This window comes from Rhinatrema bivittatum, chromosome 1 (assembly GCF_901001135.1).
Source record: "Rhinatrema bivittatum chromosome 1, aRhiBiv1.1, whole genome shotgun sequence".
Lineage (NCBI taxonomy): Eukaryota > Metazoa > Chordata > Amphibia > Gymnophiona > Rhinatrematidae > Rhinatrema > Rhinatrema bivittatum.
The window spans coordinates 70,782,752-70,801,851 of NC_042615.1; the positions used below are offsets into that span (position 1 = coordinate 70,782,752).

At 43.9% G+C, this 19,100-nt stretch overlaps 1 protein-coding gene across 1 annotated transcript in view; it reads right to left on the reverse strand.

Annotated features, from left to right (window-relative positions):
• Positions 1-19,100, reverse strand: part of PPID (peptidylprolyl isomerase D) — a 96,833-nt gene that overhangs the window by 46,369 nt on the left and 31,364 nt on the right. Inside the window, exon 5 of the mRNA XM_029616638.1 lies at positions 4,305-4,427. Coding sequence (XP_029472498.1) covers positions 4,305-4,427 — 123 coding nt within the window. The remainder of the gene's footprint in view (positions 1-4,304; positions 4,428-19,100) is intronic.

Consider the following 19,100-nt stretch of genomic DNA (forward strand, 5'->3'; position numbering starts at 1 on the left):
CAGCATCTTGGATTTTTTCACCGAAGAAGTTATCTCCAGTGCATGGAAGATCTGCCAGCTTATCTTGCACTTCTGATTGGAGATCTGAAGCCTTTAACCAAGCCCATCTCCTGGCACTGATTCCTGTAGCTGACATGCTATAGATGTTTCGAAAGAATCATATTCCGCTCGAACCTCGTGTTTTCCTGACTTAAGGCCTTTTTGGATAATGGCATTGAGTGGTTCCCTTTGTTGTTGTGGAAGATTGTCTGTGATATCCTGTACTTGTTTCTACAGGTTCCTTTGATATTGTGTCATGTAGAGTTGATAAGCTGCTATACGTGACACTAACCTGGAGCCTTGGAACATCTGGCGGCCTAGTACGTCGAGAAATTTTTGTTCTTTCCCTGGGGGGGTGGGGGTAGAAGAATGGGGGCTCTGTTTCCTGGCTTTTTTCTATGCAGTCTCCACCACCACTGATTAATGTGATAGTTGTGGTTTTTGAAACCCCGGTGTGTGTTGTACAAGGTATGTCACATCTGTTCATCTATTAACAGATGGAACTGTACAGGGATGTTCCCAAAGTCGGTGCTGTAGATCTAAAAGCACTTCATGGACTGGTATAGCCATGACTTCTTTGGGGGTGTCGACAAATTGGAGGACTTCCAGTGTTTTATGTATGGTGTCCTCTTCTGTGACTAGGTCAAATGGTATTGACTCAGTCATTTCTTTTATAAAATTTGCAAAAGAAAGGTCTTCTGGTGGAGACTTTCTTTTTTCCTCCGGTGGAGAAGGCTCTGACATAAGATCATCTGTGTCTGTATCCACATCTTCCCATGGATCCTACTGGGGTTCTAAATGGGACCCAAGTGGAGGAAGAGTGTCCTGTATAATAGGACCTTTTGGCATCGATGAAATTTTTGATGCTCTTAATGGAGGATGCTTTGGCATCGATGGTGATTCGAATGGCATCGACGGGAATCGACGTCCGGTGTCCCCCAATGGACCGGGGCGAGGCATCGAAGGCATCGATGGAATTCTCGGCCGGTGGGGTTTTGCAAGCCCCGATGGACCAGGTAAAGGTTCCGATGTGGATGGAATAGGTAATGTAGGATAAGGATCCACATCCTCGTCTTCCGAAGAACCCGGAATGGGTAGTTTCGGTGGAGTCATCAGTGGTTTCATTGGTGTCACTGGCATAGGTTGCGTCGGGAAAGCGCCGATCAAGGCATCGAACCTGTTTAGCAGTGACGCAAACACCAATGACTCTGGCGTCGGTGCGGGGATTGGCATCGGTGGAGGCTGCAGGTTTCGGAATGCCTCGATGACTGCTTGTTTAACCAGGTTATTTAGCTCTTCCCTGGAGACTGGGACCGGATCCAGTGTCACAGGAGAAGGCATGTTAGGCGCTACTGGCTCGTCCACATGAATATGTGGTGGCTCAGTCTCCAACACTGATCCTGGTGGGGAGCGCCTCGGTGCCTAAGGTACAGAGGGGCACGGAGACTTGTGTACCCAGGCCCGCTTCGCCAATGCGGTATCGATTCCTCCACTTGGCATGGAGTCCATCCAATGACTATGATGTCTTTTCCCACGATGCTCGGTACGTTCTTTACCTGGCACCGATGAAGAGGCCCCTGATGTCCCAGATGGAGTCAGTGACGGGCGGTCACCGTCCTTCTTTTCCCGATGACTTTTTTCACTGGAAGAGGGTATCATCGGTGATGACTGCGTAGATGGAGTAACCTTTTTGAAGAGATTCTCCATTTTATTGAGATGGGCACGCTTGCTCTTCGGAGTCATTTGTGTCATTTGTGGGACATGCGCAGACATCGTGACTGGGACCGAGGCAAAGTACGCATATTTCATGCGGGTCTGTAATAGTTGTACCCTTTAAATAGCCCGCACTTTATGTGACATACTTGCTTGATGACGTCTGAGCGTGGGCTTTTTAAAGGTACAACTAGTTCAGGGCGGTCTCTGTCCCGTATACACTGCAATTCATGTCGAGACCATTTGTCCAAAAGAAAAGGTTTGCTACGCTGCTGACATCAAAGCTAAGTATTGCTTTTTGTATTTCTCGGCGAGATATTGTCTGCTTTTCCCTTTGTCCTCAGAATATTCATTTGTCATTTAGACTCCTGAAGAAACAACCGTCAGTTTGCAAAACACCGGCCACTGTCGGGTCTATCATTTATTTGTCACGGGAACAGACGGACTAATAATATTTCTAAACTGCTTTTCTAACAATCTGCAAAGCATTGTTATGCTATTCTAAAAAAACACCGCAAATGAGGATTAGACCAGACAGCTTTGCTGTATGCACTGCCGTTCTCAAGCTTGCTGATGTGGTTCCTTCATAAATTATTATTCTAGATCATATTGTGTCACAGAGTTTAAAATTCATTGAACAGTGTCCTTTTGTTGTTTTTTGATTATTGACTATAGGACTGTATTTTTTTGTTCTTTTGTTTTTTCCTTCTTCGAACTTAACATCCCTGGTAGCAATTTGCTTATATTCTTTAATTCCTCTTTTTTTTTTTTCAAACTCCAGGCTGCAGGTTTTCTACCTCTACCATCTGCTGGAGACAGAGAAATAATGGGGTGGCATGCTATCTTAAGTAACACAGTGTCAGTAAAGCTTTTCTTCTCTGTCTTCATCTGCTGAAAGGGATGAAAATCCATGTGTCTGGACTGATTTGAGGTATGAACTGGATCTTGGGTTTTGTTTTGGTTTTTTTTTATACTTTATGAAAATTAATAAGGTAGAGGGAAAATCAGAAAACAGGCCTGGGGGTTTTTTTTGGTTTTTTTTTCAGGCAGTCGAGTCAGAGAAGTAAGGGAAGAGGGGAGGGAGGGAAATGAGAGGAAATGGCAATACAGAATGAAATGTGAAGCCCATACCAAACCCTTAGAAGTTCCCTGGGTCTAAGGCCATGCTTAACTGAGAGAGGGAGCACAAGTCTTTCACTGCAGGAGCTGCCTTTCCAATCCAATCCTTTTCAAACAGCCTAACTAGGCCTCATATCTCAGAGCATGGGGCATGCTCTCCAATCATTTGCTGGAGATAGAGAATACTGGTAGGCTGAGGGCAGCACAGCTTTTGTAAGGCGACAACAGCAAACCTGTTAAATCTCTGCCTCATCTGCTGGATGATGGACATAACCCATGCATTTGGACTGGTCTGCTGAATCAAGAAAAGGTATACTTCCGACCTTGTGGACGTTTCCATGCTAGCACTTATCTATGATGGACAGCGAACTATTTAATAATATCTGAATGCTTTTCAAGTTTAAAAAAGAAATCACACATGGACTTTGCAGCTATGAGGGCTTATGAAAATTGAACCTTGCCTCTCTCCCGCCATATATGCATCTTTTCTATTTCTTGTAATCAGCACAGAAAGCAATTGTGGTTATATACTGGCAAATAAACCACCTGAAAGGCTTATACACATTTTAAAAATTGTTCATGGCAAACTGATACATCTATAAGCCTGTAATGAAAAAACATGCATATGATTTCAATAAATTTCATCAGCATTTTTCAATAAATGTGAAAGGCAATATCCAAGGCATGAACAGTTTTCATTCACCCTCTGCTACACTTTTCCTGGGGATGGAATACAACATATATATAGTTGCCTTTTCTGAACGTATAATTTGTAATGTCATATATAGTGTCTTCTATATATATATATAGTTGTATATAGTGCTTTTTGGAGTATATAATTTATATATAGTGTATAAGGTTATCCACAGTGTATAATGTTATACACAGTCCCTTTTTGAGTGTATAATTTGCAATGTTACATATTATGTGCTTTGGTTGTTTTTCCATCAGGTACTGTTCCTATTCTCCTCTTCCTCTTTTTCCCTCTCTTCTCTCGCCCCTTCTCTCTTCCTAGCTGCACCCCTCCTCCCACCCTCGTTTTTTATATTTTCCTCCTTCAGTTATATTGTAAACTGGCATGATGTACCCATGAATGTCGATATATAAAAGCTAATAAATAAATAAAATAAATATATGCTTGTTACAATGCGAGCTGTTATCTAATTTCCTGCTGGGCCTTCACAAAGAGATCCAGTAAGGGAAAAAATGCCTCAGCTGTGTAGAAGCTCAAATGGACTTAAAATTCAGAGAAGCATGCTTTTTTCCTAGAAACAAGTTTGCATCTCTGTCTTGTCCTTTTAGATGCACTTCCCAGACCAACTGTATCCCTGGGATTTTCCCATTCTGAGCTCACTGGAAAATGTGAGCGATACCACCAGCATACCTATTCAATCAATCAATCAATCAATCAATCATAAGGTCTCCATACTTACATCATTTAGTTCCACATCAGAATCTTCAGGAAAGTCTGGGTGACTGTCTCCAGAGCCATCCACAGGGGGCATCACCCACTCATTACCATCCTTCAACTCTCCACAATCTGCAATGATGCACAGCTGCAAAAACAAAATTGAATGAAGCATTCCGAATAACTTTTCCATTTTATGGACTAGAAAGGCTCTCCTGCAAAGACCTGATAGCTATTCCTTTATTAAAACTTTGCTAGGCTTTAAAGTGTCTCTGTTTGGAGAAAAGGCACGGAGTAAAAGCAAGAACTTTGAGTTGATGATATTTCTGCACGTTTTTACATTAAACCTGCCTTATTTACTATTTAAACTTCCCTTGTTTTACCCTCTCAGTTATTGCTCAATAGGAACACATCGTGAAGCTCAAGCTCTGTTCCCCCTTTTTGAGACATACGTTAATCACCAGTCACCCAATCACTTGATAATGTCATGAGGGAAGAGAGTACATTGAACTTCTCATTCCATTTTCACTGAAAAAAAGAAAAAGTTACTTTTAGCTAGACTACTAAGAGGAGTAATTCAGAAACCCTACAGCAGACACACACATTGATAGCTCAAGACTAAAGGAACAATACCCTCTCAAACAATGCAGACTCCTACCTAATCACCTTACCTTTCCCCAGCCTAAGCACAAAAAAAAACTGGCTCATCTTTAACAACAATGTAAACTGTCTTAAAATACTTTTAAAAGTATTAAAAGGTTTACCAGTTCAGTAAGGTCTAGACTTGATGGAACTCATAAAAACCCCAGTTGGTTCTGCCTGTGTAACTTGTGAGACTGGCAGCAGGTTTCAAAGTAAAACCCCGATTTTTCACACTAGAAAACAACGGAGAGCTAGACTCACAAATTTTTACGTGTTTTATGGCACAAAGATTTCAGCAATCTATCCAACAAGTTCATCTGTTATACTTCCAAGATAGTAATTGGAAAATAAAGCTGAATATTGTGCCCCTTACAGAGGCCTAGGGTTGGTTTGTTTTTAGTTTAAACATTGATAAACTAATAAAAGTTGAAATTAACTGAGAGGTCCAACAGTACTGCAAGTACAGGCTTTCTTGGCTGCAACATGAGCTCATTCTTTTACACCTGGCTTGGCAGTGTATGTAGAACTGATATGGTCCAGGAGGAGAATAGCATAGAAGTACCACAAAAGTTAGCAGCTACATCTGCCACTCGGTACCCACAGTACAATCCTATGCCTGGAAAACAGTGGTGTGTGTGTCTGTGTCTCTGTATATGAAGGCAAGGAGAATCGCAAGCCACAGACAGAATATTTAAGAGTAATTTGAACCATCCGCTGCCAGAACAAAAAACGGAGCGCAGGCTCTCCCGCATTTTTTTTTACAGTATCGGCCTGTTTATGAGTAGAAGAAGCTATGTGAAGAGGGCAGTATGACTTAAAATACAGCAGGAACAAAAAAAAAAAAAAAGTACACATGGACAATTGGAAATAAGAACTCTGACAATAAACCTTTAGAGGTAATATTTAGTGAAGCGGTGAGCAACAAACTGTCAGAGGAAAGTTATGTGCATAACTTATCCTAGCTCTTTGAGACTTAAGCACACGAGTCTCTCACTGAATATACTTGGATACAGTTACAAACCTAACTTTATCTGGGTATAGTTAGGACTGCTATTGTTCCAACCAAACTCAAATAACTTTAGCCAGAAAGCTGCCAATGTATGCGCTCACCAGCAAACATAACATAAAAAATTGGAAATGCCCTACTATGTCAGACCAAGGGTCTATTAAGCCAAGTATCCTGTTTCCAACAGTGGCCAATCTAAGTCACATGTACCTGGCAAGTACCCAAACATTAAATAGATCACAAGCTACTATTGCTTATTAATTACCGTAATAGCAGTTTATGGATTTAACCTCTAGGAACTTATCCAAACCTTTTTTAAAACCACATCGCCTGGCAATGAATTCCAGAGTTTAACTATGCGCTGAGTGAAAAAGAATTTTCTTTGCTTTGTTTTAAATGAGCTGCTTGCTAAATTCATGGAGTGCATCCTGGTCCTTCTATTATCTGAGAGAGTAAAAGCAAGTTTGCTTACCGTAAACTGTGTTTTCCGTGGCTAGCAGGGTGAATTAGCCATGATATCTGGGGAACGACCTCCAGTCCTCTAGGTGGCGGAGCTCCTCAAAACACACAGAGCTCTGTTCTGCCTCTGTATATCACCACGTGGTTCCCAGCCTGCCTCAGTTTGATATCCAAGCTTGTGTTGCACCTTTAGGAGGCTGTCCAGGGAGGCGGGTAGGTTAGCATGGCTAATTCACCCTGCTATCCATGGAAAACACCATTTACGGTAAGCAAACTTGCTTTTTCTGCAGATAAGCAGGTTGAATTAGCCATGATATCTGGGGAGTCCCCAGCTGGAAGATTGAGCGCCGTCTAGACTCTGGGCATGGTTCATAGACCAGTCTGGTTCCCGGGAAGGTGTGCTCAACCTGGCATGTCACTGCGGACAGACTCTTTAGATGTTCCTGTCAAAAGGACAGATTGGCCCACCGCTGCATCTATGGTCGCCTGTTGATTGAGGCAGTAGTGTGAGGTGAAAGTATGCAATGATGACCATGTGGCAGCTTTGCATGTGTCCTGTATGGGTACTTCACATAGGTGGGCAATAGAGACCGCCATTGCCCTAACTTGGTGAGGTAGCTAAATTATCCGCTCTTCTGCTGTAGCAGAACAGGATACATTGGGAGACCCATGATGATATAGTCCTCTTGGAGACAGGTAACCCAAGAGCATTCGGGTTAAAGGAGACAAAGAGTTGTGAGGCCCCGGCCTCTGAATGTATACGTTGCTTGTAGTAAGCTAAGGCACATTTACAGTCCAAGGTGTGAAGTCATCTTTCTGCCTCAGAGTTATGCAGCTTTGGGAAGAAGGCTGGTAAGGTGATTGTCTGGTTAAGGTGGAATGCTGATACCACTTTGGGGAGGAAGAAAGGGTGAGGTCTTAATGTCACCTTATCGTAGAACTCCAAGTACGGTGAGTAGTGGACCAACACCTTCAGTTCACTCACCCTCCTTGCTGAGGTCAGGGCAACCAAGAAGCAGACTTTCCAGGAGAGATATCTCATATAGCTACTATCCATTGGTTCAAAGGGTGGGATCTTCAACTGTTCTAAAACTAAGTTGAGATCCCATGGCACTGGCGGCTTTTCCTGACACAAGTGGGTGGCATGACACTGGTGAGCCCTTAATGGGAAGGTGATAAACCACAATAGCACTGACGTGTACTCTGACAGAAGCCGTTGCCAATCCTGTCTGAAACAGTGTGTGAAGGTACTCCAACAGATGCTCTGGCGAGCAGAAGAAAGGACCTGCTCCGTGCTCTTTGCATCACTTTGAATATCTGGCCCACTTGGCTTGATAATGTTTCTTATTGGAGTACTTTCTAGATGATACCAATACATCTTAGATTGGTGGAAGTAGATTTAGGTATGTCAGTACTGTCCTTTTGACCTCCACATTGTGGGGGTGGTGGAACCAGTGCATGTGGTGGAGAAGGAACCTTTTGTCCTCTACTAGCCGGCTTCCAATTGGTAGGCGAGCTTGATGGGTGTGTGTCGAATGTGGGGGTCACCCCGGAATTGTGAGAATGAGACTGTGGGGTATTGTGAGCCTCTTTTTCTCCCCTTTCAAAGTATGCTTGGTCTCTTGGCAGATCCTCCATGAATTGGTCTCTTTTCTTCTGGTTATGTAAAGCATTGTCCATCCGCTGTCCCCGTCTTCTCTCAGGACATTCTTGCCTAAGCCAATCTAGGAAACCAGCTGCTGACAGGTCAACCCCCTTGATGTTAGAGGATATGGCCGGTGTTGGAGGTCTTCCTTCACTATTAGATCTTATTGTAACTGGCGCATATATGACGTCGCAGGGGCTAAAGCCACTATCCGGTTCGTGACATATAGGTTGCATCACCAAGGGGTGAATTCTGGGCAACTGGCAGTCATTTGTCAGGGTAGAGGAGCCATCTTATTCTCTGTCCACTGAGTTGGGTCACCATCCTTGCCGGATGTCTGGCAGGGACATTTGGGAATGATGAGTGCCCAGACAGGCGTAGTGTGTACTGGGACGATGCTCGTTGATCTGACTCCAATGGTATTGTTTGCAGATGCGGTGATTGAAAGTGTAAATTTGTGCAGTCGTCAGTGGGCATGGTTTGAGCATTTTTAGAACTCCTGCTGTGTTTTGGAGGCGGTTGGATCCGCATCCCCTCGTGTTTGGCGCGGACTGCGATGTCTGCTCTGACTTCAGGTTTCCTGCGGCTGCTGTCCTCTGAATGGCTGGTATGACTGTGGGCGAAAGGGAAAGTAGGTCCTCTCCATGCATGGTTGAGGGTATCCTCTGTGAAAAGCTGAGTAGCTCCTTCTACCTGCTGGTTGTTCTATCTGGAGGTGAGGGACTGCACCGTGATGTTTTGTTCTTTCAGCTGGGCTACTGTTTACCTCAGCTTCTCCCCAAAGAGAGTGTCTGGAAAACAGGAAAGGTTGGCAAGCTTCTCATGGATGTCCTCCCTAATCGCTTTCACCCGCAGCCACACCAAGCATCTGGCTGCTAACAGGAGCATCTGTCAAGGCCTTTCCTCCTTTCCACGGGAATAGTAGTTCACTTGGAGACTGCACACACAAATGCATCTACCTTCGGAAAACGGAAGCATAAGAACATGCCATACTGGGTCAGACCAAGGGTCCATCAAGCCCAGCATCCTGTCTCCAACAGTGGCCAATCCAGGCCATAAGAACCTGGCAAGTACCCACTGAATACAGAGGGTACAGGCCTTCCAAAATCCAACCCCTCTGGAAATAGTCTCTGGGGCACTGCACTCAAGCTCAATCAAATCCTGAAGGGCTTCCATCATGGGAAAAAAACAAGCAGCTTTGTGCAAAGAAACCAAACTAGGATTTCTCCTTGGCTCAGAAATAGAATCTGCCCCAGGAACGCCAAGCATCGTCAAGGTCTGGAAAAACAGAGCTGGCAGTTCACTCATTGAAAGCACTGTCACATAGTTCTATACAGCTCCAAACCGGGGGAAGAGTTTCCCATCCAGGACCCGCTGCCACTCGAGGGGCACTGCAGCGATGAAAAAAAGGACAGAAGCATCCAGAACGAGAGGCATCTGAGGACTACGTACTGAGCCACCTTCCCCTGCTGAGGAACAGTTAGGGAAGGGCAGGGTCAGGCACCCCACCTGAGACATCTTCAACCAGACCACATCCGGCTGGGAAGAACCAGGTTTAGCCAAAAACAGAGAAGGACAAGGCACTCTGAGCCTCCAAGCAGCACTGACACAAAGCAGCAGGCACTCCTAGAGGAGACACCGAAAACAGGCTGTGCAAAGATAAGGTGCTTAGGATTCTGAGGCACAGGTGCTATCATGGCCAACAATGCACTGAGCGGCAGCCAGAGGCGTGCATCTAGCTGCTTTTTGCCTCCCTCTTTTTATTTTTTTAATATATATATATGCGCTCAATTAGGTGCCCAAAAACTATACATCCAATACTTGTGCATGCACACCTCAGTGCTCAACTATGTGAACAAAAATGCTGCCAAGACTTATGCGCACACACCTAGGTGCCCACCCAGGCAACCAAAATGACAAAGGGCCGTCGGCTGCCAGTAATCGAAGAGTGCCGATGCTAAGACAGACTAGGACCCAGGAGGTGGGACCAGATCCTCTTTGGAACAGAGAAGAGGATCAATGGAGGGCACTGGGACCAGTGGAGACCATGGTGAACCTGGATATCAAAGGAGAACTGGTGATCCTCACCACAGGGATGCATCGGGTGCATCACAGCTAAAACTGATGCATCCCTGTGACTTCCCTCAATGCTCGGATCAGTCCTTCTCCGGTGCTGAGGAATAGCGAACACAATGTCTGACATGGGGGAGGCACGTAGCTTGTTAGAAAGATAGTGCATACATAGCACTGCTTAAAGAAATTACAGGCTTCTGGGCTGTTAGGTAGCCCCCCACCGCAACCCTCCTTTCATAGCCCACAGCCCTCTCTTCGCTAAACTTGAAGTCTGCAAACTTCAAGGTCATGCACACAAAATGGAGAAATGACTTAAAGGTATAAGAATACCACTTACTTAAAACCAGTTAGCAGATTAACAGTTAAATCTTGACTTTGAAGCACAGCACAAATAGTTTTACTACAGTTGAAGCTGAAAATACCCAGATTAGTTTTGGTAAAACTATATCTAATATACTTCTTAACAGATTAATCGGCTGGATTTTCAAAACTTACGAGCGTAAAACCCAGGGTTTTACACCTGTGGCCGGGCCTTATGCACTCATGCATGTTATAAAATTGCGTGTCCATGCGTGCACGCCGAGTAGCGCGCACAACGTTTTAAAATCTACCCCAATATGAATTGCATACAGTATTTACAGGTCCTTTTTATAGTGATTTAACATTAGTGATTACTTGTTACCCGAGACATTACGTTAGTGACATTTTTGGTTAACTTTAGAGGAAAATGCAGGAGCAAGTAGTTTCACATATGAGAGAGAATGTCTACAAATGGGCAATTACAAGTAGTATATGAACCACAAGAAATCCACCATTTTAGAGTGCCATTTTGGCAGAACTTCAGGAGTTAGAACAAAGGAAATTGTTCTGAACATGCCAAGTACATAATATACAGTTTCAAGGCGGGATAGGCAAGACTGCTGATGAGCTGAACCGAGAGAAGAGACCCAGAGTCCTCGATACTGTATTATCTGTTTTGTTTGTTCCCGAGCGTTCTCAGAAGTGTTTGGTTTGAGTATATATTATACAGAAAAATATAGCTTAAATATAGCTTTTCTTAGTTTCACATAAATTGTGGTAAAGTGTTATTATTTGTCTTAGTTGTGTCTGTATGATCCAGACTGCAAGGCAAATACCTCACTCCACAACCCATTACAGTCTCCGGTATCTTTGGCAGCCATGGCACCGACGGAACAGACAGCTCCGCCAATGTTGAAAGCTGTGTGTCCATCAGTGCAACTCAGAGGTCCCTCGATGCCAATATTGATGGATCGGTTTTAGCAGGCCCAGAGAGTCATTCCATCCTGTCGAGCCAGATTTTACATCTTTTTGGGGTCATCTGGGCATACTTGCTTCAACCCGAATGTTCCTGTAAGTTATGCATTGAGGGCACCATTTAAACATGGACATGTCATCTCAAAATAAGAGAGACACAATGTGGAAATCAATGGCGGAGGCTCTCGATGGCTGGTGGGCACAGAGCATACCGCCATCTGGGGGATCAACTGAGAAATAAAACGTACCCAAAAACGTTGAGAAACCCAGCTAGTGACAATAAGAGGAGAACTGGGAGGGATCGCGCGTCGAAAAAAGAAGCACGAAAAAAGAAGTCGAAAAAAGAAGCACAAGAAAACTAGTGAGAAAAAAAAGTCAACTTCTTTAAGAAGTTCAGAGACACTCAATTTGCTATGACGCACAAGGCTCCGCAGAAAAGAGACGGAGGGGACCCACATGGATGTGTGGTAAAATGCATGCTCAGAGAGGCTCAGTCCAAGTTCTAGAAACTTTGACATAAGTTTTCCATGCTGGGCTCCACTGGATGAGGTCTCCCACATGTGAGGGCTGTCATCCTGCTTGTCCTTGGAGAACATAAGAAAACACTGATGGACAAAGGGTGGGTTGGCTAGCTCAGAATTATGGAATGCACTGTTTAATGGTGAGGCTGATGCAATAGCGTGTGGGTTAAAACTCGCACAGTTTAACGCACAAGTTAATTCTTTTAATACCCAATGCAATAAGCTGTTATGCTAATTATGCATCAGGAGTTTAAAAAGTAGAAAATGAACATGCAAGCCCAAGTTAAAATGTGTGCTCAGCACAGGCTGAACGAATATTTTAAACTAAGGAGACTGGGGAAATCTCTCAGCAGTGATTTATATCCACAAAATTTATATTGTGTGTGCATAAAAGACATGCACAAAAAAATGCTTTTGGCACAGAAAACATGCTTTTTTTTTTTATTTAAACTTATTTCTACACTGCACACTCAAGCGATCATGGCGGTTTACAAAAGAAAACATATATAATTAAAAATATATATATAAAACATAGGGCTAACAAAATTATACCTCCAGTGCTGTGGTGATTATCATATATAATTACACATAAATTGACAACATCATTTCTTGAGACATAAATGTACAGGAGTTCCTTCGATCATCTGCTCAATCTGAGTAGCCTAACGGGCTTCCTGACTGATTAAAAGTCTGCTGAAACAGCCATCTTTTCAATCCCTTTTTAAAGGCAACAGTTTCTGACATAGTTCTTAGATGTTCAGGCACTGAGTTTTATTCTCAGCTAATGAGAATGCATCGTCTCTGATTTCTCCAAGATCTGCTTGTTAGGAATTTCCAGAAGAGCCTTGTTTAATGAGTACAGTGATCACGATGGTATATAAATGCGTAAAATTGATCCAAACCATGGAATACCAGTATTGTTTGGTGTGCAAAGCATGTTTTCTATGCATAAAGCCAAATTACAAGTCCCAAGTGTCAGAATTTCAGCTTCTGCCCATAGACTGACACAAGCGCTGGAAACTTTATTCCATCTTTGACCAGAAGGTGAAATTGGTCCTTACCTGCTAATTTCCTTTCCTTTAGTCCTGATAGATCAGTTCGGACCAATGGGGATTTCCTCCTACCAGCAGAGGGCGGCAAAGGACCAATCTCTTTGCTTTTACAGCACCTCTCTCTATAATATGGTCCTGTAAGAGGAGGAATCAATAGTCTAATGCCCAAGCTGGCTATGCATTCTTTCCTACTATGCCTGAGACTAGTGTAGCCTTCTATTCCTGGTTATGTACTTTGTTTGATTCTATCTACTCCCCAAGTAACTGCAAAATACTCTATATCCTTGTGTTTTAAGGTCTGACGAAAAAAAAATGCATTGCGAAAAAGAAATCAAAATCCAAGCCTTAATGTCACTCTCCCTTCCTTGGGTTTTCACAGCATAGAGAATAATTACTCTTCCCGCTCCCCATCTCTCAATATTTTCCCTTCTTTTATAATTACCGTAAATAAGGCATGAGAGGGGGGAAAAAAAAACACAAAAATTCCTGAACTGGTTCCTGAACTGGTATGTCAGGATTAAAAGAAAAGAAATTAGCAAGTAAGAAACAATTTATTTATTATTTATTTATTTATTTATTTAAGGCTTTTATATACCGACTTTCTTGATACAAATCAAATCAACTCGGTTTACATTGAACTAAGCAGAAACTATAACCAACCAATCAACAAGTGACAATTTAAAGGAGCATAAAGTTACATTATAACAAGGATGCCTTAACTGGGAGAAGGAAAAAAAAGAGGGGGAGAACGAAGATAAATTACTATATACAATGGAATATGGGAGGGAGGCAAGGAGCCAACCTCATGATGACCTGTGAGCATGATTAGTGTTTGTTTATTTACATAAGCAATATGAAAGTTCTAAATCGGGCTAGTAGCGGGGAAGGCTCGGCAGAATAGCCATGTCTTTAGTTTCTTTTTGAAAGTTAGTAGACAAGTTTGCTGCCTGAGGTCCGGAGGGATAGCGTTCCAGATGGAGGGCCCTGTGATAGAGAAAGTCCTGTCTCTGATATTTGAATGGTGTACAATTTTGATTGGGGGAACATGTAAGGATCCCTTGTAGGCATCTCTTAAGGGTCTTGTTGTCGAGTGCAGTTTGAGAGGGTGTGAAAGATCTAATGGGGTCTGATGGTGAATATTTTTGTGGATAATTGTCAGTGATTTATGAAGGATCCTGAAGTTTACTGGGAGCCAGTGAAGATCTTTTAGAATGGGGGAGAGATGTGCGCTCTCCGATTAGTATTTGTTAAAATTCTCGATGTCACCTTCCTTCATGTCCTGCCGACCAGTCCAGTCTAACAGGAATGTATCTAAGCAGTACTCATCCTGGGCAGGAGTGCTCCATAGCTGCCTGCATCACCCCCCTGGCGAAAGCCGCATCCTTCTGTTCCTGTAGGTTTAACCTATAGTGTTTACTAAAAGAATGCAGCGAGGCCCAAGTAGCTGCTTTGTAGATATCCAGTGGCAAAACTGCTCCGGATTCTGCCTATGATACTGCTTGTGCCCTGGGGGAGTGTGCCTTAAGATCTTCTGGCTCCTGCTCCCCCCTGAGCACGCAACTACTGCCTCCTTAATCCATCTTGCGATAGAGGCCTTTGATGCTGCCTCCTTTTTGCGGGCTCTCTGTACAGCACAAAACAACCTATCCGACTTTCTGAAGTGGTTGGTGGTCTCTAAGCAGGATCTTTCTTATATCCAGACTTTTCATGCTCGGCTTCTTACTTGCCCTCCCTTCTTTTCTAAAGCCTAGCAGGACCATTGCCTCATTCATATGAAAATGTGACACCAGTTTGGGTAAGAACTAAGGGACAGGTATAATTGTGACTTTGTCTATGGAGAATAACAAATAAGGATTCTTGCATGACAGGGCTTGCAGTTCTGAGATTCTCCTAGCTGAACAGACTGCAACCAGAAACACTGGCAATATTGGTATTCCATGCCATTTTTAGTGCAAGGTCCTTTATCAATGCCTGTTTGACTGGCTCAAAGGGTGGCTACATTAGTGTTCTCAGCACCAGGTTTAGGTCCCATGCTGGCACTTGTTTGCTTCTCAGAGGGCGTACTCAATTCGCACCTTTTAGAAATCTAGATATATCCGCCTGAGTGCCTAAAGGGACTTCTTTAATCTGTCCTCTGAAGCAGGCAATTGCTGCCACCTCTACCCAAAGAATTTACCATTAGGTCTTTCTCCAGGCTTGCCTGCAGGAATTGCAAGATTAATAGCAAGCCTGCCTTCCTTGGATTGGCGACCCGCTGTTCGCACCAGTGCTGAAAGCATTTCCAAACTCTTGTGCACGTTTGGGAGGTAGAAGGTTTCTGTGCCTTTAATAATGTAGAGCTTACTTGTTTGGAGTACCCCTTCTCCCATAATCCCTGCCTTTCAATAGCTAGGCCATAAGTGAGAAGGGACTTGGATCTTCCATGTACATTGGGCCCTGATGAAGCAGCCCTGCAAGCAGGCTGAATTTTATTGGTTTCGATATGCTACACCTGAGAAGTCTGCATACCAAGGGCATCTTAGCCAATCCAGGGCCACCAATACTACTGTTCCTGGGTGACTGGCAATTTTTCTGGATACCAAGGGCCCTGGCGGAAATATGTACAATAGTGATCCTTGTGGCCAGGACCGCATCAGCATATCCATTCCCCTGGCTAGGCCACTTCTTGACTTGCTGAAGAACTGTTCTGCCTTTGTATTTTTGTGGGTTGCCATCAAGTCCGAACTGGTATGTCCCTATCTGACTACAATTTGCTGGAAACGTCTGCCAGCTCCCAATCCCCTAGGTCCAGCTTTTGGCGCCTCAAAAAATCTGCTTGAAAATTCTGTGATCCTACTATATGGATTGTGGAGATGTCTTGCAGGTACTTCTCTGCCCAATTTCATCAGCAACTGGGCTTCTTTCTGGGCCTGCCTGCTTGCTCCCGCGCAGGAAAGTAACAGATTCTCCTCAGTCTGTAATTAAGCTGTAGATTCTTAGAACCATGGAAGGGTCGAATAACCAGGGAGGAGGGTGGGTCAGCATGGCTAATTCATCCTGCTATCTATAGAAATACCGTTTACGGTAAGCAAACTTGCTTTTTCCCGTCCATAGCAGGGCTGAATTAGCCATGCTGTCATAGGAGTCCTAAGCTCCCAATCACATTTTATTAATAGTCTTTCATTGCTGCGTGATCTGGATCCGGTGGTTGTCGACCCAGTTCTGTTGTCAATGATGTTAGGACTGCTCTGCCTAGTTTAGCGTCCTCTTGACTGTTGGTTCAGGCAGTAATGGGATGTGAAAGTGTGTAATGAGGACCATGTGGCTGCCTTGCAAATGTCCGCAGGTTGAACGTGACGAAGGTGTGCAATTGAGGTAGCTACGGCTCGAACTTGGTGAGCATTTGGATGGGACAATAGCGGTAAGTTCCGCTTGGTATAGCAAAATTGGATACATTGTGTAATCCAGCTGGATATAGTCCTCTTTGTTACCGGTAGGCCTGGAGCATTTGGACTGAAAGAAAGAAATAATTGGGACGACCAGGCATCTGCTTGAGTTCTTTCTTTGTAGTAGGCTAAGGCTCTCTTGCAGTCCAATGTGTGAAGAAAGCGTTCCCTGTCATTGGAATGCGGTTTGGGAAAGTATGTAGGCAGCTCAATAGACTGGTTCAAATTGAATTGTGTTACCACCTTCGGTAGAAAGGTTGAATGCGTAACAGTGAACTACTTTGTGATGATAAAATTGCATATACAGAGGATAATGAACTAAGACTTTTAACTCGCTGACTCTGCGCACCGAAGTTACTGCTACCAGGAAAACTATCTTCCAAGTAAGGTATTTGATGTGAGAAGTGTCCATAGGTTCAAAGGGATCAAACATGAGTTGTTCCAAAATTTCGTTAAGGTTCCAAGGAACTGGCAGTTTAGCTATTGGAGGCCGAATATGTGATAGTCCTTTTAGGAAACGAGACAGTAATGGGTGAGTTGAAATCGATTGGCCGTTGTACGGTTTGTGATATGCTGCTATGGCACTGAGATGTACTCTGATCGATGACGTTGCTAAACCGGCCGTATTGAGTGTATGAAGGTAATCCAGAAGAGATTCCAGTTGCCAGTTAATCGGTGGAATACTCTTGGATGTGCACCAGGAGGAGTAACACTGCCATTTAAAACCGTAAGCCCTGCTGGTTGATGGTTTTCTGGACTCCAAAATTACATCCTGAGTCGCAATGGAAATTCCTTGCTCTAATAAAAGGATCCGTTCAATCTCCACTCTGTTAAATGAAGAGACGAATGAAGAGGGTGGAGGAGTGTTCCCCCTTGTTGTATGAGAAGATCCATTCGGTTTGGTAAGCGAATCGGATACTCTACCAAGAGTTGTAGTAGGTAGGTGTACCATGGCTGCCTGGGCCAGGCTGGAGCTATGAGAATGAATTGAGCTGCGTCCACAATACATTGTTGTATTGTCTTTGTACTGAGAGGAATGGGTGGAAAAGCGTATATTAGATGCTCTGTCCACGGGATTAGGAAAGAATCCTGTGCTATCCTGAGTTGGCTGGGCCATACCGAACAGAAGCGTGGAACTTGCGTGTTTTCTTCTGTGGCGAAAAGATCTATGGTCGGAATGCCCCATTTGTGAAATATGTTCTGAGCTACTTGTTGGTTGAGAGACCACTAGTGGGGATGGAATATCAGACTCAGTCTGTCCGCTCGGGTGTTGTTTACTCCGGGAAGACATGTGGCTTGGAGACAAATCGAATGTCGATGTGCATGTTGAAAAATCTGGAGAGTTTCCTTGCAGAGGGGCCATGAACCGGACCCTCCTTGTTTGTTTATGTAATACATGGCCACCTGATTGTCCGTATAGATCATTACTCGACGTCCCTATAGGTGAGTTTGAAAAGCTTTCAATGCTAAGCGGATCGCCCTGAGTTCTAGTAAGTTTATTTGTAAGTTTTGTTCCCATGGAGACCACAGTCCCTGTGTTTCCAAAAGATCTAGATGGGCTCCCCACCCTTTGCGAGAGGCATCCGTGGTGAGGACTGCATTGTGTGGAGGAACACTGAATAACATCCCTTTGGATAGAATGGATTTGTTCAGCCACCAATCGACATCTTTTGTCATTTCTGAGGTAAGACGGAGACATGTTGTTAATGGTTGTCAATGCTGTTTCCACTGATGTCTTAGTCCCCATTGTAGGCGACGCATATGAAGTCTGGTGTTTGGGACCGTGAAGATGGCTGCAGCCGTATGTCCCAGAACTTGTAGTATGTGTCGTGCTGAAGGGATGTGCATTGTCTTGAGAGCAAGCAGAAGCTTTTGTAGTTCTTGTTCCTGTCCGGCGGAAGAAAAGCTCTATAGCGAGTCATGTCTAATCAAACTCCTATGAATTTTAGAATTTGTGTTGGAGTCAACATTGATTTCTAAAGTTGATTACTAGGCCCAATGTGTCCAAACAATTGATTGTTTGGTGAAGGTGATCTATGAGTGGTAGTAGGGGTCGAGGCTACTATTAGGGAGTCATCTAGGTACGGAAAGATTCTCATACCTTTCTGTCGGAGGTGTGCCACCACCACCACCATGCATTTGGTGAAAACCCTCGGAGCTGCCGAGAGTCCAAAGGGAAGAACCGTGTATTGGTAACTCTGCTTCTTGTATTGGAAGCAGAGAAAGCGCCATGAGGATGGATGGATAGGAATGTGAGTATATGCATCCTTCAAATCTATTGAGCACATCCAATCATTTCGTTGAAGAAGTGGTAGGATTACTTTGAGGGATACCATTTTGCACTTCTCTTTGGTGAGGCATTTGTTGAGCTCACGAAGATCTAAAATCAGGCGGACACCACCAGATTTCTTTGGAATGAGGGAATATGGGAATAAAAATTTATGCTGTGGGCTGTTGGAGAAATATGACGGATCGCTCCTTGTTGTTTGAGGGAGAGGATCTCCTGCTCGAATTGGGGATGAGACATTCTTATTGTCTGTTCTAGTGGGTGTGGCAGTGAGGGGGTAGTTATAAATTGTAGTTGGTATTCTCTTTGTACAATGTCTAGGACCCATCAGTCTGATGTTATCTGAGCCAATACTTGGAAACAAGCTGTAATTCTTCCCGAGGGCGCTTGAGGAGGAGGAGGCGGCGAACAACTTAAAAAGACTTTGAAGTTTTTG